Genomic DNA, 24,449 nt, shown 5'->3' on the forward strand with positions numbered 1-24,449 from the left:
AAGAAAAATGAGAAATATGAAAGAAAAAGCAAATATGCTTTCGATAGAATTTTAAATATCTTTCTACACTTACCACATGCCGTTTATTGCTTTCTCTCTCAATAATCTCAGTACTTTACAGTAGAGAATTTTTTTTTTTTCCATTTTCTTTATAGCCCTGGATATAGTGCATCACAGCCCACAGCAACCTCAAACTCTTGGGCTCAAGTGATTCTCCTGCCTCTGCCTCCCAAACTAGCTGGGTCTACAGGCACCCACCACAAGGCCTGGCTAGTTTTTCTATTTTTTGTGGAGACAGGGTCTCACTTTGCTCAGGCTGGTGACAATCAAACTCCTGAGCTCAGGCGATCCACCTGCCTCAGCCTCGCAGGCATAGGAGGCTGGAACATGCCTCCGCTGTATGATAGAGAAAATTCTAACATGCTTTATCGATCCTAATTTTTTTCCCATTCATTTATTTGTTTACAGAGTGACGACTACTGCCAAGGACTACATTATTTAATATCTCAATATCAAAAGCCTGAATAATTCCCAAGTCACTATTTTAGGTAGCTTAAATTTGGTTTCCAAAAATAACTAAGATGCCACTCCAGTTCATAGCAAGGAAATCTGTTCGTCTTGTGCTTGTCCACCTAACACATTATCACCTACTGGTTAAAAGAGGAAGTCCTGGCATTTAATAAGCTGACCAGGTTCAAATTAGGCCTATGCCATGCCACATGGTAAGAGGCTCAATAAAGCTAACGAGGCCAAAGGAATCAGAAGTGTCCCATACCATATTCGTGTGCCACAGCTCTTACTTTAAGAATGTTATTTAACATCTTTCAAGCATTTGTTTGCTCAGGTAGAAAAGGATAGTCATGCCTATACATCATGGGACTATTTTAAGGATTAAATGATATAAACATTACCTGAGCACTTGGCAAATGTATGGCATTTCATAAATATTATCTACTGTCATGATGTGAGAACAAAGTAATTACATATGTTCTCAATTCTAATTGCCACATTAGAAGTAAATAATGCATAAAGAACAATAATTCCTAAAACTAAAACTAACTGGACGTACGCCACTAATTTATTACTAGAATGTACATGCTTTAAAAATTCCCCAAGACATAAAGATCTAACATATTACTATTATGTTTCTTATGCAGTATCAAGTCTTCAGGCTTGCTTTTAAGGCTTCACAATTGAGAGCACAAAAAATTGTCTACCAGTGAGATGTTTTAAAAAGTACACCCATGAAGCAGTGACCTTTGGATACCCCCTGAAATCTAGAAAGTGGCCTTGAGAAAGAGGAGAATTCCAGATGTGTGCATTGACATAAGACTCAACAAAGCTAACTGGGCCAAAGGAATAAGAAATCCCTTATCATATGTATAAGGATAAAGATTTATCAATGAAGTTCTGTATGTTGGTTATCTATATACCTGTTACCACTTTCAAAAATTTATACAGTTAATGTGGATGAGAACTAATCACTGTCAAATAAATCACTGAAAGTACAAAAAAAAGCATATAATGCCAAACTCCTCAAAAATAGGCATTAAACCAAAGAAAACACATTCTTTAAATGACCAAATCAGAGCATTTTCTATTTGCTTTATGAAAATGAGAATTTATAAGGAGAAAAAGACTACTTGCAAACTTTACAAATTATTCAAATTAAAAAAAATTAACAAAACTCTTGAATTATCAGAATTATACTTTGAAATATTAGATATTTAATCACTTGCCACATCATTAACTTCTAATAAAATTGGCATCCACATACATAAAATTAACACTGCCCATTAACACACAACAACACTAATAACCAAAAATAGTGTTAACTTTTTAATACTTTATAAAAACAAATCTTAAGAAAACATTCCCTCACCTATTATCAGATGGCAGAAGAGAAAGCAAAGCCAAAGCTGAAAGTTTCCTTCTTTCAGGTTGGGTAATGTTGTCCATTCGATCAACCCACATCTCAATCATATTTCCCAAAAGCTGGTCCATCTGAAACAAGAAAAGGAGGCATCACAAAATATTTGAAATGCTATTTACTTATAGATAAGTACTATTAAAGGCTAAAGCCTTTTAACCCAGGGTTAAAATTCAATAACAACAACAAATACAACTAGAATACCTGAATTTGGGGCAACCTCCAACTGGTCAGAGATAATTTGAGCAAACTCAGAAATTGACTCTAATTAATCCTATGAGCTAAGCAGACTTATTCAAAATACCTATGTAGCCAATGAGTGATTTTAATAATTTCATTTAATAAATCACCAATCAGGTACAGTAAAAAAAATGTGTTTTTCAAAATGTCAACTCATAGATTATTCAATTGTTCAATGTTCTGTGATTTGCTGGACTGATTTGCTACTACTCTCAGGAGAGGACAGGTCACAACCTCAAATTATAAAATTTCAAAGGAAAACAAGAATCATTTCCTAATACATGTGTATGGTACATTAAAAATAAAGCTAAAATAAATCAACATAATACAGAATTAGCGTGATGGTTAATTTAATATGTCAACTCAGTTAAGGTGCCCAGGTCAAACACTAGTCTAAAGATGCTGCTGTGAAAGTATCTCGTAGAGGTGAATATTCCCAAAGAGTTGACTCTAAGTAAAGGCGATCACTGTAGATAATGTAGGTGGGCTTCATCCAATTACTTGAAGGCCTTAGGAGCAGAAAAGTATTACCAGGAAAGAAGAAATCCTATCTCAAAACTAACAGAAATCCTGCCCGAGTTTCCATTCTGCCCTGTAAAATTCAGACTTACCAGCCCCCACAATCATGTGAGCCAATTCTTTAGACTCTATCACACACACACACTCTCTCTTTTTCTCTCTCTCTACTGGTTCCGTCTCTGGAAAACCCTGATGAACACAATTCAGATCTATAAGGGAACACACAACCAGTGTACTGTTCACTTAGATTGAAAATGGACTATACAGACTCAAAGCGGATCTCACAGTGTGCTTATATGAAATTTGTTTTGGCCTAGAGGCACTGTGAAAATATTACTAAGGTACTGAATTTCCATGAATCAAGACAGTTTGGTAACTTCTGATTTATACCATGATGTCTTCAAATCATATATAATTTGGAAATAAATGGTCTAGAGACTTACTATAATTAATATATAGTATGCAAAATTTTATTACCTTATAACATTAGAAAAGCATCTATCATGTTATAATTAAAATATAATACATGGGCGGCGCCTGTGGCTCAAAGGAGCAGGGCACCAGCCCCATATGCTGGAGGTGGTGGGTTCAAACCCAGCCCTGGCCAAAAACTGCAAAAAAAAAAAAAAGCCAGATAGTCAATGTTTTAGGTTTTGTGAAACAAATGGTTTGATTTGCAATCTTTCATAAATCAGCCATAAATAATATGTAAACAAACAGACATGCATGTATTCTAATATAAAATTGATGCATAATATTCAAGTCATGAAATACAGTAGAATCTCCACAGTTGACCACCTCCCTACACCGACCACCCCCTTAAATTGACCTAATTTTTACAGACTGTACATGTACCACATGCACATTTCAGGATGGAAGGTCTAGTTCCTTAGGTTGATCACCTCTGTATGTTGACTAGTATGTTACAGTTCCTTGGGTGATCAACTTACAGAGGTTCTACTGTATTACTGGTCTGAAATGCTTGGGACCAGACATAATCTAGATTATGTATTTTGCAATATTTACATATACTAACCAGCTGAGAATCACTAATTAGAAAACCTGAAATCCAAAATGTTCCAATGAGCATATCCTTTGAGTGTCATGTCATGCTCAAAATTTCTAAATTTTGGAGCATTTCAGATTTCAGGGATACTCAACTTGTAGTAGGCAATCTGTAGTCTTAGTAAGTAGTAATTTCTTATAAAGTCCATGGTCACGAGTGACTTCTTATCTTCTGTTAAACAAACTGCAATCACATTCAAAGTGTCTGTAGCCCTCTGGTGTACTGTATGGGATATTTAGAGATTCCATATCTCTAATATCTCTAAAGACATTAATTCAAAATGAATGACATTTGTCATTCAAAAGACATTAATTTATACAAAAGTTGTATTTTGGAATTAACTTGTTTTTTCATTTTTAAATTGGACTAAATGATCAGCATGCAATAGAAATCAAGCAAACAGAAGAGAAGAAGATGGGTAAACTCACACTTAACAGTACAATGGGCAATATCTGGGGATGGACACAATTTATAACCTTAACTCAAGCTGTACAAAGGTAATGCATGTGGCTACAATGTTTGTACCCCTGGTAACATTCTGAAATAAATTAAATAATAATACTTTGTTGTGAAGGAATGAATGTCAAATTTCTTCATTTCTGTAATACCTTCCATTTTTCTCAGTATCCTTTCTTTCATTTTATATGTTCAATCACTTTTTTGGGGTCAAATCTATTATCTAAAATGCCTGAAATTATTCCCCCCAAATAAGAAGAATTCTAATAGGTTCAGTCAATACTGGGGTCAACATAATACTGAACAGATACAACAAGGCAATGAAAGGGGGGTGAGGTTGGAGGTAATGCATGATTGTATTTGTAAAAAATTCTAAGGATCCTACAACAAAACTAAAGTTACCTAGAAGTCACAAGATACTTTGTCAATACATAAGAATCTATTTCATTTCTCTTGACTACCAATGAGCAACTCTGAAATTCTCAAAACTCCATTTATAATAGCATCAAACCCCAAAAATAATGAGATAAATTTAACAAAACACATCAAGTCATATACAATAAAAACTATAAAACGTCAACAGCAGCAAAAAAAAAAAACCACTCAAATAAATATAAATCCATTCATAGACTAGATTTTATTAAAATGTCGCTGCCCCCCCCCCAAAAAAAATTCATCTACAGAAGATCAACATAATCCCATTCAATATCCCATCATGTACTTTTGGAGACATTAACAGGGCAATTCTGAAATTTGGGTGGAGGGTGGTGCCTGTGGCTCAGAAGGTAGGGTACCAGCCCCATATACTGAGGGTGGCAGGTTCAAACCCAGCCCCAGCCAGGTAAAACAGCAGTCGCAACGACAACGAAAAACAGCCAGGTGTGTGGCGGGTGCCTGTGGTCCCAGCTACTTAGGAGGCTGAGACAAGAGAATCACTTAAGCCCAAGAGTCGGAGGTTGCTGTGAGCTGTGACACCACAGCACTCTACTGAGGGCGACAAAGTAAGACTCCGTCTCCAAAAAAAAAAAAAAACAAACATTAATTTAGGTGGAAATGCAATGAACACAATATAGCCAAACTACTTCAAATAAGAAAACTAAAGTTACCAGATTTCAAGAACAATTATAGACTTACAGTAACCAAGAAAATGTGAGATCAGCATAAAAGCAAAAACTTATATCAATGTAACAGAACAGAGTAAAAAAAAATAGACATATAAGTGGCCAAGTGATTTTTGACAAAAGTGTCAAGGAAATTCAATGGGCAAAAGATAATCTCTTTGATAAATCAGGCTAGAATAATACATACACAAGGTGTGTACCCACATATGCATGTATATTTGTGTTTATTCACATATATATGAAATATATAGTGATTCATCTCCCATCACAGACGGAAACTTAAAATGAATCATTGGCCATAAAAACTAAAACTATAAAACTTCTAGAAGAAAACAAGGAAGAAAGGCGGCGCCTGCGGCTCAGTGAGTAGGGCACCAGCTCCATATACCAAGGGTGGCAGGTTCGAACCCGGTCCCAGCCAAACTGCAACAACAAAAGAAATAGCCAGGCGTTGTGGCAGGCACCTGTAGTCCAGCTACTCGGGAAGCTGAGGCAAGAGAATCACCTAAGCCCAAGAGCTGGAGGTTGCTGTGAGCTGTGACGCCACAGCACTCTACCGAGGGCAGCAAAATAAAACTCTGTCTCTATAAAATAAAGTAAAAATAAAGTGGGGGTGCGGTGCAGCACCTGTGACTCAAAAGAGCAGGGCGCCTGCCCCATATGCCAGAGGTAGTGGGTTTAAACTTAGCCCCAGCCAAAAACTGCAAAAGCAAAAAAAGAAAAGAAAGAAAGTGCAGGAAAAAATCTTCTTGACCTTAGAACAGGCAAAAGACTTCTTACATCAAACACAAAATGCATGAACAATAAAAGAAAATAATAATTTAGTAAATTAATACAAGAGGTTCTATTCTTATAAACATACAGGAAAATAAAGCAAGCTGGAGAGCAAAGAAAGAACATTTACAATACATATACCTGCCAAAATCTTAAATCTAAAACATGTAACTCACAACTCAAAAATAAGCCAAAACTACCTTCAAAAATTGGAAAAAGATTTTACAGCATAATACACAAAAGGCTGGCAAGCACATAAAAAGGAAAGCAACATCTCCTGTCAGAAAAATGCAAACTAAAGCACAATGAGATTTCCACTAGCAATCCATGAGAATGGTTAAAATGAAAAAGACTGGCGGGCAGCTCCTGTGGCTCAGTGAGTAGGGTGCCAGCCCCATATACCAAGGTTGGTGGTTTCAAACCCAGCCCCAGCCAAAATGCAACAAGAACAACAACAACAAAAATAGCCAGGCGTTGTGGTGGGCACCTGTAGTCCCAGCTACTCAGGAGGCTGAGATAAGAGAATCTCCTAAGTCCAAGAGCTGGAGGTTGCTGTGAGCTGTGACGCCACAGCACTCTACTGAGGATGATAAAGTGAGACTCTGTCTCTACCAAAAAAAAAAAGACTGGCAATATTAAGTGTCGCCAAGGATCAAGAAACAACTGAAACTCACAATGATGATGAAATCGTAGAATTCTACAACTGCTTTAAAAACAGAAACAAAGACACAAATCCACACAAAGACAAATGTGTACCATTCATGCCAGCTTTTTATTCATAATAGCCCCAAACTAGAAATGACACCAATGTCTACTGCCAGATGAATGGATAACTGTGAGATGTCCATGTAACAGAATATTCCTGAGTAATAAAAAGGAATGATTTACAGATATACGCAATACAACGGAGGACACTCAAAAGCAAAAACTCTCAAAAGAATCTTATTGCATGACTTCATTTTTTTCTAAAAACATGTTAACCACCCTTATATGTTGATCAATTCATTTCCTCGGATGGTCAACTTACAGAAGCTCTATTGTATTATTACGCAGAGTAATTAAAAATAAAATTTATTTTAAAAAAAATTGTCAGGGGAGCATAAACCCAGCTTGGGAGTCATTTGGGACGGCTCCCAAAAAGAAGTAGAAGAATTAGGACGGTCCTCTGAGAAGACAATGACTTTCTCCCCATACAGAGGCTCTCCAGCTGGGCATTCTCCTTCTGCTACCACCAACATATTATCTTTCTTTTAAAGCAGGTATTTGTTCAATAAAAGCATTAAATCATTTTTAGAAAACCTATAAAGAGATCATCTCATACCTGTGAGAACAGCTATTATCAAAAAGAGAAAAAAAAATGCCAGCAAAGATGTGGAAAAAGGGAATTCATAAACTGTTGGTAGGAATATAAACAATACGGTCATTGTGGAGAACAGTATGGAAGCTCTGCAACACAAATAGTATTACCATATGATCCAAAAATCTCCCTACTGAGTATCTATCCACAGGAAAGGAAATTAAAATATCAAAGAAACAGGCTTGGCACCTGTAGCACAGTGGTTATGGTTATGCTCTGAAGGTGGCGGGTTTTAACCCTGCCCAGGCCAGCTAAACAACAATGACAACTGCAACAAAAAAACAGCCGGGAGTTGTGGCAGTCACCTGCAGTCCCAGCTACTTGGGAGGCTGAGGCAAGAGAATAGCTTAAGCCCAAGAGTTTGAGGTTGCTGTGAGCTGTGATGCCATGGCACTCTACTGAAGGAGACATAGTGAGAATGTCAAAAAAAAAAAAAAAAAAGAAAGAGAGAAAGAACGAACTGCTCCCTCATGTTTATTCCAGCACTATTTACGTTAGCCAAGATACGGAGTCAACCTAAATGCCCATCAACAGATGAATGTATAAGGAAAATTGGGTATATATACACAATGGAATGCTATTCAGCCATAAATAAGAATAAAATCTCGGCGGTGCCTGTGGCTCAGGGAGTGGGGCACAGGTTCCATATGCCGGAGGTGGCGGGTTCAAACCTAGCCCCGGCCAAAGACCAAAAAAAAAAAAAAAAAGAATAAAATCCTGTTATCCACCTCAAGATGGATGAGTCTAATAACATTATACATTCATTAACTGAAATAAGCCAAGAACAGAAAGATAAACCATATATTCTCACTTACATGTAAAACCAAAAACAAAAAAAAAAAAAACTTGATCTCATAGAAGTAGAGAGTAGAACAGTAATTACTAAGTCTGGGGAGCGTTAATGAAGGGGAGGACAGGAACAATTCATTAAAAGGTATAAAATTACAGCTAGATAGGAAGAATAAGTTCTAGCATTCAATACTATTGTAGGATGACTAAAGTTTATATACACAGTAGAATCTCTATAGCTGACCATCTCCTTATACTGAACACCTCCTTAAGTTGGCCTAATTTTCATGGACGGGATATGTACCACATGTATGTACCAGTACAGCAGACTAATTCCTTATGTCGACCACTTTCACACATTACCCTGTTTCTTATAGTCCCTTGGGTAGTCAACTTAACACAGGTTCTACTGTAGTTATATTTGTTCCCCCCAAATCTCATGAATTGTTACTATTCTATAGTTATCGGTTAAGACCATTCTTTTATACCTTACAAATATTAGCAGACTAATGACTTAAAAATGCTACTTGCATATTATATACACATATAGTCTCAAGTAAATGACTCACCTACCAACCTATTCGAAACTTACTCTGGTAGTTGGTCACAGCTACGATCTTTTTTTTTTTTTTTTAATTAACCTTTGCTGAGGCCAGGCACAGTGGCTCATGCTGGTAATCCTAGCACTCTGGGAAGTTGAGGTGGGAGGGTCACTTAAGCTTAAGCATACAAGAGCAGCCTGAGTAAGAGTGAGACCCTATCTTTATTAAAAATAGAAAAACTAGCTAGGTATTGTGACATGCACCTATAATCCCAGTTACACAGAGGCTGAGGCAGGAGGATCATTTAAGCCCAGGAATTTGAGGTTGTGGTGAGCAGTGATGACACCACTACAGTCTACCCAAAGCAACAGAGTAAGACTCTGTCTCAAAAAAACAAACAACAAAAAGAAACCCTAAGCTTTACTGAAATGGTTATTTTCTACAATAATTAGAACAGAAACTCTCTCAACCAATGGCATTAACAGTAAGTTCACTAATGGAATGAAATAAAGTACATTATTATATGCAAAAATATGTTTCAGATTATGTATAAGGAAAAACTGCAACCATAAATAAATCAAAACTCTATTCTACAGTTAAAAGAATAAAATCATCTACTTTTAGCAAGAACAAATTATAAAAATTGGCCACTTATGGATTTCTTTTTTATTCTTCTACTTCAAATTATGAAAACAAAATTACTAAAAACTAGAAAAGGACTTTTACAAAGATTCACTATTTCATCAAATACGTATTTCCAATTGATATTTGGATAAAGACGTCCTTAAGTATATTGATTCTTACCTCCTGATTAAATTTATGGGCCATCTCATTGAGAAGTGAAGAAAAGAAACTAGCGTTTTGAAGTAGGACTCGACCCATAACTCCAAGGTACGTGGACATCACTACAGGATACCTCTGCACAATTAAAATATAGCATATGCAAAATTTTGTTACGATAGAAGTACTGACAATTATGAACAATCTCTGACATTCAACAGGGATACGAAATAACAATTTTCTCCTCCATATTGCTTCGCTTTAGGACAAATTGCAATACTGCCTGAGTTCTAACTCACTAAATACATATATGGATTATAAATAGTAAATATATTTATATAGATTATATATGTATTATGTATACATGTATCCATTTCATATTTGTATTACCTTAAATGCCCCTAATATATATAGTTACACAGATCTTTTGAAGGGCTGAACTTAAAAAAATAACCAGTGGTTTAGTACATTTGGTCTATAACAATATTATAACAACACCACTTTTCCCCTCATACTTTCGATAATCAAGCATTGGAAATAAGGCACTAACCATTCCTCTACCTCAAATCACTGTGTGCAAATACATGTGTACATGAGTGAAAGAGATATCAAAGAAAATCTGCACTTTCCTGTGTGGAATAGGAAAAAGCAAAGTTGTGTAACTATCTGGTAATTTACATGACTTTATTTAAGGTGATCCAGATGATAAGAAAAGTTTTTACAAATGACATGTCATGAACAAAAACTTTTAAAACTAGAACCCTAGAGTCCAATACTAGCCTTAGAAAGTCAAGAAAAATCTTACCTCCCCTTCTATAATACCCCTGAAAACACAGGGGAAAACTGGTTGAAACATTTGCGGACTTAATACTGGGTTCACTTTGAGGGCATTTTCCACAACCTAAAAACCAGAAAGACACAGTGGTAAATACTCGATCCTGCAAGTCATTGCTTCATGCAAAACACAAGTAAGAAAACAATGGACTAAATTAAATACTACAGACCAAATTTGAGAAAACATGCAAGTACACAAGGTATGCAATATTCTGAACTAGACACACTTTTACAGAATAATCCACTTAAAAATTTAAGTCTGGGGTGGCGCCTGTGGCTCAGTGTGTAGAGTGCTGGCCCCATATACTGAGGGTGGTGGGTTCAAACCCAGCCCTAGCCAAACTGCAACAAAAAATAGCCAGGCGTTGTGGCAGGTGCCTGTAGTCCCAGCTACTCGGGAGGCTGAGGCAAGAGAATCGCCTAAGCCCAAGAGCTGGAGGTTGCTGTGAGCTGTGATGCCATAGCACTCTATCTAGGGCGACAGAAAGACTCTGTCTCTTAAAAAAATTAAGTCTGATGTAAAGTATATAATATTAAGACATAGTTATACATCTTGCACAGAATTACACTTTATCGTACTGGGTTAACGTAGGCATCATATACTGTTACTATAATCGTCACCTTTGCAATTTAAACAAATAATCCTTAAAAACTGTTTCAAAAGGCTTTTAGAAAGTACTGGCTTTTTTTTTTTTTTTTTGAGACTGCTGCCCTGGGTAAAGTGCTAGGATTACAGGTGTAAGCCACTGGGCCTGGCCGAACATACTGTTTTATTTTAATTTATTTTTTTTTTTGTAGAGACAGAGTTTCACTTTATTGCCCTTGGTAGAGTGCCGTGGCATCACACAGCTCACAGCAACCTCCAACTCCTGGGCTTAGGCGATTCTCTTGCCTCAGCCTCCTGAGTAGCTGGGACTACAGGCGCCCGCCACAACGCCCGGCTATTTTTTTTGTTGTTGCAGTTTTGGCCAGGGCTGGGTTTGAACCCGCCACCCTCGGCATATGGGGCCGGCGCCCTGCTCACTGAGCCACAGGCGCCGCCCGAACATACTGTTTTTAATAGTGAAAAAGTTAGTAGCATCTACACTAACTGTCCAAATTTTTTTGTTGTTGTTGTTGCAGTTTTTGGCTGGGGCCGGGTTTGAACCCGTCACCTCTAGTATATGGGGCCGGCGCCCTACTAACTGTCCAAATCAAATCTACATTTAAGTTTCTTAATAAATTGGAGGGAAAGGGTATTTTGGATATACAAATCTGCACATTTATTAAATAAGAAATCATATTTCATTTATAATTATACAGATTATTAGGCATAAGCATTGACTGCTACATAAGAAAACTTGAAATAGAAATTACTTTTATACGTAAGCATAAAATTCAAAGCAGGATGAATTTTTTTTTGTTTATTTTTGGTTTACTTTTTGTGCAGAAAGAAAAGCAGTGGTCAGGAAGAAGCAATAAGGTCCCTGAAGGACATTTGCTTCACAGTTCCAGCCCAAGGCTTGAGAGGTGGGAAAGAAAACAGATTCCATTTGAGAGGGTTGTAAGCAAGTACCAGACACTGGGGAAAGCCAAGTTTCCCTTATGACTCCAACAACGGTTCTCAAGATTGACTACTGGCATTCTGAGTGAGACATCCATTTACCATGCACAACTATCTCCTGTATTAAGGGGCTCTTAACATCTGCTGTGTCTGCTCATTGTGTGCGACAGTATATTCCAAACATGCGATAATCAAAAATGCCTCCATGCACTTCAGAACATTGCAAGGTATGCAAGCAGCACACATGGTAGACAACATTCTCCAATTCTAAGCAAGACATGAAGGCAACGTCCAAATAAAGATTAAGAATATAAAAACCTTTATGTCAGCCAACTACTATGTAACCTACTAAGAGACACAAGTTTGAAAGGTATTTACTGGTTTGTGATTATTAAAAAATAAAAAGAATATAAAGGATACCAATTCTTGATTAAAAGCAAGAGATAAGATTCAGGATTTTGGAGTGGGGGAACATAATTTTAAAAGGAAAAAGAGAATGAGAGACAAACTCTAGAAGCAGGGAAGAAGAAATTCAAGAGAAAACTGACCCATTAGATGAGAGAATTTTAAGAAGACATCAGACTTAACTCATGTATCTTCTCTTCCTTTTTCTTCCCCTCAAACCATAGGAATTAGCAGAATCATATGGCTTTGGAAATGAGAAAGATAAACTTTAAAAAAGAAGAATATAAAGATGACTGAAAATAAAGAAGACAAAAAATAATGAGATTGAAAGTCTAAAAAACAGGATGCCAGATACAGTATTTTCAATTATACATATCTGGGCAACTGACCCCACCTCAGGAGAAGAAAAACACCGTATTTTCTGTAAAAGATCTAACTGAAAGAGATTGCTTCCAGACTAACAGAGTCCATCAGTGCTGGTATAGAGTGAATTTGAATAAACCTACATTAAGGCACACCATAGTAAAATTTCAGAACACTAGGAACGAGCAGCAACTCATATAAGCTTAAAGAAGCAGCTGGGAGGGGGGAGTGAGCCTGGCTCTGAAAGAGAATTCCTGGTGTGTCTGCACACAATGAACTGGTATCTGTTCAAGAGCTTAGAGGGTACAGGTCAAATCTATTATGTGTAGAGTATAAATGTCTTAACACGATAATTAAGTAAGAATGGTAAAAGCTATGTTAACCAGTTTGATGTAAGCATTCCAAATTGTATATAAAATCAGCACATTGTAACCCCATAAATGCATTAATGTATACAGTTATAATTTAATTTTAAAAAGGGAAAAAATGAGATAACTGTTACTTCTAGGGATTACAAAAGGTTGTAGAGAAAAGGAGATGTAATTACAGCTAACTACATGTCTCAGCTTCAAAATAGGAAACGTAGGAATCATAACATAAACGCTGAATATTTATATGACAAAAATGTCAATAAAACTTTATTTGGAGGATGAAGGTACAGAAGAGATGCAAAATGAAAAGTCAACAGATACCTAAAATTAAAAGTTCCCAAAGGAACAACACACAAGTGTTATTCACTGATATGAAGGCATAAGCAATACAACCAGCTGTCTCTGTGCAGGAAAAAATGACGAGGAGACTGCTGACTATAGTCTTTTAAAGAAACGTTATATATCTAGTTGACGCTAAACTATGACATCTAAAACTGTTTCTGAAGAAAAACTTTAAAAAGAAAAAACACACTGTTTGAAGAGAATTTATAGTAACAATAATATAGCTGGAGCTGGCCTCAATCCATAGGATTTCAGGGATCATTAACATAAGGAATTAGAGAATCTACATATGGACAAAGAAGTATGGGAAGGAATAAATATTTCAACAAAGTCACATAAACACATATTTAGAGCAGTATAACTCTTAAAATATAATTTTCATTTACATGTAACATTAAATACAAACCAGTGTTCTCTCATTATGCGTATTCTTTATAGTGACACTTTATAGCGACACTGTGTAAAAAATACATAAATATTTCAAGGCTAAAATGGAGTCTTGTATTCTAAGGAAAAAAGGTCAGGAGCCATAGCTGAAGATGAGATAGTTTTTGAAAAATATGCACAAAAATTCCATCACTAGACTTTGTGGGGGGAGGGAGTATGGGACAAAATCAAGAGAAAATCTAGTAGAGCTGTTGGTAAACAGCAGACCACAAGTGAAAATGGGTAGCCCACCTCTCCCAAGCCATCAGGTGAGAGGAGGAGGTCTGGACCTTCCCTGTGTGTGGATTATTGGAGTGGACAGACAGCCGGAGACGCCCAGCGAACTGGCGGATTGCTATATATGAGGGGTAATTTAAAATCACAGACTCTGTTGCAGAGATTCTTCCCTGCTGGCCGTGCTGGCCAGCAGGCCCCGCCCCTACGGAGGTCAGCAGCTTGTAAATGCTGACAAAACCCAATTGACAATTAATTATTCCTGAACTGAGGAAGGCATCCGAAAGGAGAGCCACTCAAAATCACAGGGAGCTGGGCAAACTGTTGGACAATTGAAGGCAAGGGATCCTGCCCCCGAAACAGACATTTTGAACTACCCAAAAGGGCGGGCACCATTCCCCCAGGTGTTGGAGGGGGCTGGCGGTATAGGCTGCGCGGTGAACTGGTGGGCACCGATCCAAAAGGGAAACTCTGAACCATAAAATCCAGAATAAGTCCCCCGAACGCTCCAACCACGGGAACCGGCTTGAAGCCGCGGATCCGGCCTTAGCTGGTAAAGCCGCGAACTTGGCTTCAGCCCTGGAAGCCAGCTACAGAAGATAAAACCACAAGCCCACCAATGACCGTGAAAACTCAGCACCACTCCCCCCACAGCCGATTGCAGTCGCCAGTTTGCAGGAGAACCTGGGAACAGACTGGAAAGACTTAAGAAGCGTGGACACCTGCACTGAGTGGGAAGGTCGGTCGCAAGTACTGTCTGGAAAAGAATAGCCCAGGTTACACAATTCTTAGGCGACAAACTTTTACAGAAATTCCGAAATGGCAATCGACCTGGAAGTTGGTTACTATGGTAACACTATAAACTGTAAATCAGGTATAAGCCTAGGAACCACTCACAGCGCCACCTGGTGTCCAGAAAGTATAATGCAGGATGAATATATTCCTACAGCAGACATATAGATATATATAGGTATATTTCTACACGCGAGAATTTTTGTAGTTGGTGCCTTTTTGTTTTTTTTTTTTTGGTTTTCGTGTTTTTTTTTGTTTGTTCTGTTTTTGTCTGTTTTTTCCTCACCATTTTTTTAGAGGAGATTTCGATAATTTTTTATTATTACTTTTTATATAGATATATTTTTAATTTCTATGTCTTCTACTTTTAATTTCTTCTCATTTAACGTTCCTACTAACACCACTTTTTTCTCTCTTTTTTTTCTTCTTTCAATTATTTTACAATCATCACTATTTTTACTGCAGTTGTTCTTACATTGCTGTTGTTGTGGCTGTTGCCTGTATGTCTATGTGTTTCCGTCTGTCTTTGTATCTGTTTATTTGTTCATTTGGTCTCAATGAGCTTGGTGTTACTACCAGCAACTCTGAGCTCCTAACACTCCCCTCCACTCTCACTCTGTGATCTGGAGACCTGCCACCCCAGGAGACCGGATTCTTGGGTGAACTCTCGAGAGGTGTAGACAGGACCTGGACTGTAGCTGGCCAGTGCTGACTCTGTAGTAAAGGAGCAAGAAGATGACAGTCGGCTAAGAGGGAATTACACTGGAGCAGTGGTGCCCCGAGGTACAGAGCAACAGCCATCTTCATCAATAACAAGGCCCACCCCCAGATATCCCATAGTCTCTCCTCCTGTATTCCTGGGCAACCAGATGAGGCCGAGCATCTTCTCAGATGGCAACCACCATGGAACAGACTTGGGACTGAAACACAGGCCACATGAGTAAAGGGTTTGCCTGAGGCGGCAATGACCTGGGTGGAACACGGGGACTAGAAAACACACCCTCAGAGCTGGGAAACTCCCAGGGTGGGGCTGATCCAGAGGACCATTTTACTGAGCCTAAGACGCACCTGGCCCTCAGGGGATCACCAGCCTATACACAAAGGAGGCCAAGAGGCTACAGCCGACAACTGATCGTGCTGCAAATATAAACCCCCAGGACTAAAGACAGGGCCTGAGGCACAGGTTCTGGGAACTCAAATCAGCCTCTCCTCTGCAGAAGAATCTAGCAGGGTCAGAAACAAACTCCCACAGGGTTGTTCCGTTCACCCAGTAACATAAACTAAGGGTAGGGCTGGAACTGAGTGAACACCTCCAGCCTCCATCAAGTGCCCGAGGTTGACAGGCCACACCACCCCCTGCTGGATAAAGACAGAGAGTAGCGGCCTAGACGAGCAGACACAGACTACCCTGTGACTTAGGCAGGTGCAAACCCCTGGAGTATCTGCTTACTGCAGACAACTGACTGGGTCAGAGCCCTGTGGGGCTAGTAGCGACTGGGTGTGACAGACCTACAAGATGGGGAAGGAGGCATCAATCTTCCCAGATTGATGTATTTACTGGGTGGCTCTTCCTGACCCCACGCAGCACTGGAGCAAGCCATATTACAGCAGTCACCAGACCACTGTGATCCAGTTCCCAGGGACCTCTTGAACTCTCCCACCCGAGGCAGCTGCTGACTGAGACAACTGATTTAGACGTTTTCAACTGGGCCAATCACCTGGGGACTACCCAGGTAGTGCCCTGGGTGTGTGGCTGTAGGCAGGTTTGATTTTCCTTTTCCATATCTTGCCTGTGTTGGGTGGGGTGACTTAATTGCTGGTATTTCTCCACAGCTAAGACTTCAACCCAGAGTAACTGTTTCACTAGGGTCACATAGAAACCAGCTGAAAATAAGGCAGAACCACTTAGCCCCTCTACACCAAACAGGGCCCCAGTTTCTCAGGCCACAGCACTGTACGGGTCCTCAACAAAACACCAGGGGAGAAATCAAAGAGAGTAAAACAATCATGGGGCGGAATCAGCGGAAAAACTCTGGTAACATGAATAACCAGAATAGATCAACCCCCCCAAGGAAAGCTACGGCAGATGTAATTGAAGATCCCATTCACAAACAACTGGCTGAGATGTCAGAAATCGAATTCAGAATTTGGATGGCAAACAAGATTAACAAAATGGAACTAGGAATTCGTGGAGAGATTCAAAAGCTGTCTCAAGAATTTAATGAATTTAAAGACAAAACCACCAAAGACTTAGACACACTGAAGCAAGAATTTGCAGCCCTCAAAGATATGAAAAATACAGTAGAATCTCTTAGCAACAGAATGGACCAAGCAGAAGAAAGGATCTCCGACACTGAAGATAAAGCCTTTGAACGCTCCCAAACTCTCAAAGAGGAAGAGAAACGGCGAGCAAAAATGGATCACTCTCTCAGAGAGCCCGGGGATAACTCGAAGAAGGCAAATATCCGACTCATAGGAATTACTGAAACAGATGAAGTGGCCTCAATGGGTGCAGAGGCCCTTCTGCATGAAATTATGAAAGAGAATTTTCCAGAAATGCCTAGAGAACCTGAAATTCAGATAGCAGATAGCTTCAGAACCCTAGCACGACTCAACCCCAATAAGACATCCCCCAGGCATATCATAATTAACTTCACTAAAGTTAATATGAAGGAGAAAATTCTCAAAACGGCCAGGAGAAAGAAAACTACTACCTTCAAAGGGAAGAATATTAGAATGACTGCAGATCTCTCTGCTGAAACTTTTCAAGCCAGAAGAGGGTGGTCATCAACGTTTAATCTCCTCAAGCAAAATAACTTTCACCCCGGATCTTGTACCCAGCTAAACTGAGTTTCATTTATGATGGAGAAATTAAATACTTTAATGACATTCATATGTTGAAGAAATTTGCCATAACAAAACCAGCTCTTAAGGATATTCTCAGACCTATCCTCCATAATAACTAACCCAATTCTCTACTACAAAAGTAAACTCACTCAGAAACTTCTGATCAAACTCCAACTTCCACAATGGCAAAAGGATTAAAAATGCCCACTGGACTTTCGAAAAACTCAATACCCACAATTTCACCAAACTTATCAATACTCTCCATTAATGTGAATGGCTTAAACTGCCCTCTAAAGAGACATAGGTTAGCTGATGGGATACAAAAACTCAGGCCAGACATTTGTTGCATACAAGAGTCACATCTTAACTCAAAAGACAAATACACACTCAGGGTGAAAGGATGGTCATCCATATTTCAGGCAAATGGTAACCAGAAAAAAGCAGGTGTTGCAATTTTATTTGCGGATACAATAGGCTTAAACCAACAAAAGGAAGGAAGGACAAAAATGGTCACTTCATATTTGTTAAGGGTAAGACTCAATATGATGAGATTTCAATTATTAATATCTATGCACCCAACCAGAATGCACCTCAATTTATAAGAGAAACTCTAACAGACATGAGCAACTTGATTTCTTCCAACTCTATAATAGTCGGAGATTTTAACACTTCTTTGGCAGTGATGGATTGACCCTCCAACAAAATGCTGAGTAAAGAAATACTAGATTTAAATCTAACCATCCAGCATTTAGATTTAGCAGACATCTACAGAACATTTCATCCCAACAAAACTGAATACACATACTTCTCATCAGCCCACGGAACTTACTCCAAAATCGATCACATCTTAGGTCACAAGTCTAACCTCAGTAAATTTAAAGGAATAGAAATTATTCCATGCATCTTCTCGGACCATCATGGAATAAAACTTGAGATGAGTAACAACAGGAATCTGCATACTCATACAAAAACATGGAAGTTAAATAACCTTATGCTGAATGATAGCTGGGTCAGAGATGAGATCAAGAAGGAAACTGCCAAATTTTTGGAACAAAATGACAATGAAGACATGAACTATCAGAACCTCTGGGACACCGCAAAGGCAGTTCTAAGAGGGAAATTGATAACACTGCAAGCCTTCCTCAAGAAAACGGAAAGAGAGGAACTAAGCAACTTAATGGGACATCTCAAGAGACTGGAAATGGAAGAACACTCCAACCCCAAATACAGTAGAAGAAAAGAAATAACCAAAATCAGAGCAGAACTAAATGAAATTGAAAACAAAAGAATAATACAACAGATCAATAAACCAAAAAGCTGGTTTTTTGAAAAGGTCAACAAAATAGATAAACCTTTGGCCAACGTAATCTGGAAAAAAAGAGTAAAATCTCTAATCTCATCAATCAGAAATGACAAAGACGAAATAACAACAGACTCCTCAGAAATCAAAAAAATCCTTAATGAATATTACAAGAAACTTTACTCTCAGAAATATGAAAATTTGAAGGAAACTGACTGTTACTTGGAAGCATGTCACCTTCCAAGACTTAACCAAAATCAAGTGGAAATGTTGAACAGGCCCATATCAAGTTCGGAAATAACATCAACCATAGAAAATCTCCCCAAAAAGAAAAGCCGGGACCAGATGGTTTTACGTCAGAATTCTACCAAACCTTTAAAGAGGAATTAGTACCTATATTACTCAACCTGTTCCAAAAGGTAGAAAAAGAAGGAAGACTACCCAACACGTTCTATGAAGCAAACATCACCCTGATCCCCAAACCAGGATAAGACCCAACAAGAAAAGAAAATTATAGACCAATATCACTAATGAATATAGATGCAAAAATATTCAACAAGATTCTAACAAACAGAATCCAGCAACACATCAAACAAATCATACATCATGACCAAGTCAGTTTTATCTCAGGGTCTCAAGGCTGGTTCAATATACGTAAATCTATAAATGTAATCCAGCACATAAACAAATTAAAAATCAAAGACCATGTGATTCTCTCAATCGATGCAGAAAAAGATTTGATAACATCCAACATCCCTTCATGATCAGAACACTTAAGAAAATTGGTATAGAAGGGACATTTCTTAAACTGATAGAGGCCATCTACAGCAAACGCACAGCCAATTATCATATTGAATGGAGTTAAATTGGAATCATTTCCACTCAGATCTGAAAACAGACAAGGCTGCCCATTGTCTCCATTGCTCTTTAGGGAAGAGCAATTAGGGAAGAAAAGGCGATCAAGGGTATCCACATAGGGTCAGAAGAGATCAAACTTTCACTCTTCGCAGATGATATGATTGTATATCTGGAAAATACTAGGGACTCTACTACAAAACTCTTAGAAGTGATCAAGGAATACAGCAGCATCTCAGGTTACAAAATCAACATTCATAAATCGGTAGCCTTTATATATACCAACAATAGTCCAGTTGAAAAAACAATTAAGGACTCTATCCCATTGACAGTGCCAAAGAAGATGAAATACTTGGGAGTTTATCTAACAAAGGACGTGAAAGATCTATATAAAGAGAACTATGAAACTCTAAGAAAAGAGATAGCTGAGAATGTTAACAAATGGAAAAATATACCATGCTCATGGTGGGGAAGAATCAACATTGTTAAAATGTCCATACTACCCAAAGCAATATATAATTTCAACGCAATCCCCATTAAAGCTCCACTGTCATACTTTAAAGATCTTGAAAAAACAATACTTCGTTTTATATGGAAACATAAAAAACCTCCAATAGCCAAGAAATTACTCAAAAATAAAAACAAAGCAGGAGGAATCACGCTACCAGACCTCAGACTATACTACAAATCAACAGTGATCAAAACAGCATGGTACTGGCACAAAAACAGAGAAGTAGACGTCTGGAACAGAATAGAGAACCAAGAGATGAATCCAGCTAATTACCGTTATTTAATCTTTGACAAGCCAATTAAAAACATTCAGTGGGGAAAAGATTCCCTATTTAACAAATGGTGCTGGGTAAACTGGTTGGCAACCTGTAGAAGACTGAAACTGGACCCACACCTCTCACCATTAACCAAGATAGACTCTCACTGGATTAAAGATTTAAACCTAAGACATGAAACTATAAAAATACTAGAAGAGAGTGCAGGGAAAACCCTTGAAGAAATCAGTCTAGGCGAGTTTTCATGAGAAGGACCCCCCCGGCAATTGAAGCTGCTTCAAAAATACAGTATTGGGACTTGATCAAACTAAAAAGCTTCTGCACAGCCAAGAACACAGTAAGTAAAGCAAGCAAACAGCTCTCAGAATGGGAAAAGATATTTGCAGGTTATGTCTCCGACAAAGGTTTAATAACCAGAATCCACAGAGAACTCAAACGCATTAGCAAGAAAAGAACAAGGGATCCCATCGCAGGCCGGGCAAGGGACTTGAAGAGAACTTCTCTGAAGAAGACAGGCACACGACCTTCAGACATATGAAAAAATGCTCATCATCTTTAATCATCAGAGAAATGCAAATCAAAACTACTTTGAGATATCATCTAACTCCAGTGAGACTAGCCTACATCACAAAATCCCAAGACCAGAGATATTGGCGTGGATGTGGAGAAAAGGGAACACTTTTGCACTGCTGGTGGGAATGCAAATTAATACATTCCTTTTGGAAAGTGATATGGCGAACACTTAGAGATCTAAAAATAGATCTACCATTCAATCCTGTAATCCCTCTACTGGGCATATACCCAGAAGACCAAAAATCACATCATAACAAAGATATTTGTATCAGAATATTTATTGCAGCCCTATTCATAATTGCTAAGTCATGGAAAAAGCCCAACTGCCCATCGATCCACGAATGGATTAATAAATTGTGGTATATGTACACCATGGAATATTATGCAGCCTGAAAAAAAGACGGAGACTTTACCTCTTTCATGTTTACATGGATGGAGCTAGAGCACATTCTTCTTAGTAAAGTGTCTCAAGAATGGAAGAAAAAGTACCCAATGTACTCACCCTTATTATGAAACTAATGTAGGATCTTCACATGAAAGCTATAACCCAGTTACAACCTAAGAATAGGGAGAAGGGGGAAAGGGAGGGGAGGGAGGGGGATTAATGGGATTATACCTGCAGTGCACTTACAAGGGTATATGTGAATCCTAGTAAACGTGGAACGTAAAGGTCTTAGCAAAATAACTAAGAAAATGCCACAAAAGCTATGTTAACTAGTGTTATGAAAATGTGTCAAACTGTCTATGAACCAAGTGTATGGTGCCCCATGATCATACTAATGTACACAGCTATGATTTAATAAAAATAAATAAATAAATAAAAGAAAAAACAAAAGTGAAAATGTCTCACATTGCTCCTCGTTTTCCCAATTGGTCAAACACGTATAATTATGATGTCAATGATGACAATGAGGCTCCATCTGAATACTGAATTTGACATGTCTGTGGGAAACCTATATGAAATGCCGCTATATTATTTATTTTATACAGAAAAATTCCAGGTCCTCACAACTGTATCTGTCTCTACCTACTATGTATGTGCGCGCGCGCACAGATGCACTTCAAAATAACAACACCAATGTTATTGATATTAACACCACCACTGAATATAATTTAAAACTTCTTCTTTTCTTTTTGTTCTAATGTTATATATCCCAATAGGGATGTACATGTAAAATACTATGTGTTAAAATTATTTGAAATATTTTTCTCAGACAACCATGCCACCAACACCATAATAGTTAGATTTAGCTGTTTCAAGTCTGTTTTTTGTCTTTAGAAACTGCATTTTCTTTTCTTTTTCTTTTTTTTGTAGAGACAGAGTCTCACTTTATGGCCCTCGGTAGAGTGCCGTGGCCTCACACAGCTCACAGCAACCTCCAACTCCTGGGCCTAAGCGATTGTCTTGCCTCAGCCTCCCGAGTAGCTGGGACTACAGGCGCCCACCACAACGCCTGGCTATTTTTTGGTTGCAGTTTGGCCGGGGCCGGGCTTGAACCCACCATCCTCGGTATATGGGGCCGGCGACTTACCGACTGAGCCACAGGCACCGCCCGCATTTTCTTTTTTTAATCACGTAAAACATTACATGATTCCAAACTCTAAAGTACAAAAGAAATACACATCCTGAAAGATGTACTACCTTCCACCATCTCTCACTTTCCTGCTGGAAGGCTATTTTTATTAACTTGGTTTCTTCTTCCAGTGCTACCTCTCCACCACTCTTTAAGCAGAAGAAAACTGTGGACAATGCTCTTTGCTTATATTGTTGAAATCACTTTAAGCTTTATACAGACACCATTTCTTTCCAAAGCTGCACCGTACTCCATTGTATAACTGAGCATGCTGCGATATCACTAATCTCTCAATCATCTATAACTGAAGGATTTTTAGCAGCATTTTGCTATGACTTTTATATTTTTGTTTTCATCTATCCCTTTCCTGAACCAATTGATTGTTTATAATCAACAAATTGTTTTACAAACCCCTGTGGATTTTAGGTTGTACCTAGGACTAAACTTTCTTAATTCAGGCTTGATTGCATGCAAAGTTATTAAAAGCATAGATGCTGATGACAGAATTTGCATCACAGCTCTAATATTTACTAAATATGTGACCTTGAACAGATTATTTACCACTTTATGATTTAATTTTTCATCTGTAAAAAACAGTACTATTATCGTATGTTTATGTCAAGATTAAAGGAACCCTGTATGTTATATGGTTAAAAATGTGTAATATTCAATAAATGCTAAGATTAGCTGTTATTATAAATTATACCTTAAAAGTATTTCTATCACCATAATCCTTATCACAGTGAATGAAAGAAACTTAGCTTAATAATGCTTGATACAACCATGACAGAAAAGAGAATTTCAAAACTCAAATGTTATGTATATATACTGACAAATTTCAGATTAAAGAAATGTTAACAATTTAAATATGAGTAATTTTAGAATATAATTGTATTCATCTGAATAACTTGTTCCGAGTCACAGAATATAATAAAGTCTATTTTTGCTCTAAACCATTTACTCCTAAAGTAGGCATACTGGTCTCTCTAACTTTTATAACATTGCAATTTTTCTTTTGTTCTTCAAAGAACAAAGAAATTACCTGTAGAAATTAATCTGACAGTGACATTTTGTCAAAAATATTTAAAATGTTATATAGCATACTATAATAGGAAACAGGTCAGAGAGATATTAAAAATAAAAATAATGAGCTAATATTAAAGACTATCATTATAACTATACTAGAATTGAGAACAGGAAAATGCCAAAAATTTTGAGAGTTCTGCAAGCGTTTAGATATAGGCATTGTCCTAAAATATTCCTTAACATAAAAATATACATTTTATTCATAATAACTAGTATATTACTACTATTTAACATACACTTATTAAATGACAACTAATTTCTATTAATTTCAAATCAAATAAACGGGTTCAGTAATATTTATACAAAAATACTGTTTTAAACACGTTATCAGATTCCCAATTTTTAGCTCAAGGATTTATATCCTATTAATAACCTACTACTGGCATACTTACAGAGAAATTGGCTTCATCTTACAAATATTCGACTATATTTGGAAGGTGACTAATCTGTGCTGAATCACTCAACCAAAAAATCATTACAAATCATTATTTAAATAACCAAGGGAGATACAATGACATCACCTTTTTATATTTGTTAGTAAAATT

At 37.7% G+C, this 24,449-nt stretch overlaps 1 protein-coding gene across 5 annotated transcripts in view; it reads right to left on the reverse strand.

Moving 5' to 3' along the window:
• Positions 1-24,449, reverse strand: part of IPO11 (importin 11) — a 232,940-nt gene that overhangs the window by 68,273 nt on the left and 140,218 nt on the right. For all 5 annotated transcript variants that reach the window (XM_053589979.1, XM_053590000.1, XM_053589989.1 and 2 more), the window contains exons 25-27: positions 10,380-10,475; positions 9,599-9,712; positions 1,883-2,004 (exon numbers count right to left, since the gene is read on the reverse strand). In XM_053589979.1, the coding sequence (XP_053445954.1) occupies positions 1,883-2,004; positions 9,599-9,712; positions 10,380-10,475 (332 nt within the window). The remainder of the gene's footprint in view (positions 1-1,882; positions 2,005-9,598; positions 9,713-10,379; positions 10,476-24,449) is intronic.

Source organism: Nycticebus coucang, chromosome 1 (genome assembly GCF_027406575.1).
Source record: "Nycticebus coucang isolate mNycCou1 chromosome 1, mNycCou1.pri, whole genome shotgun sequence".
Classification (NCBI taxonomy): Eukaryota; Metazoa; Chordata; class Mammalia; order Primates; family Lorisidae; genus Nycticebus; species Nycticebus coucang.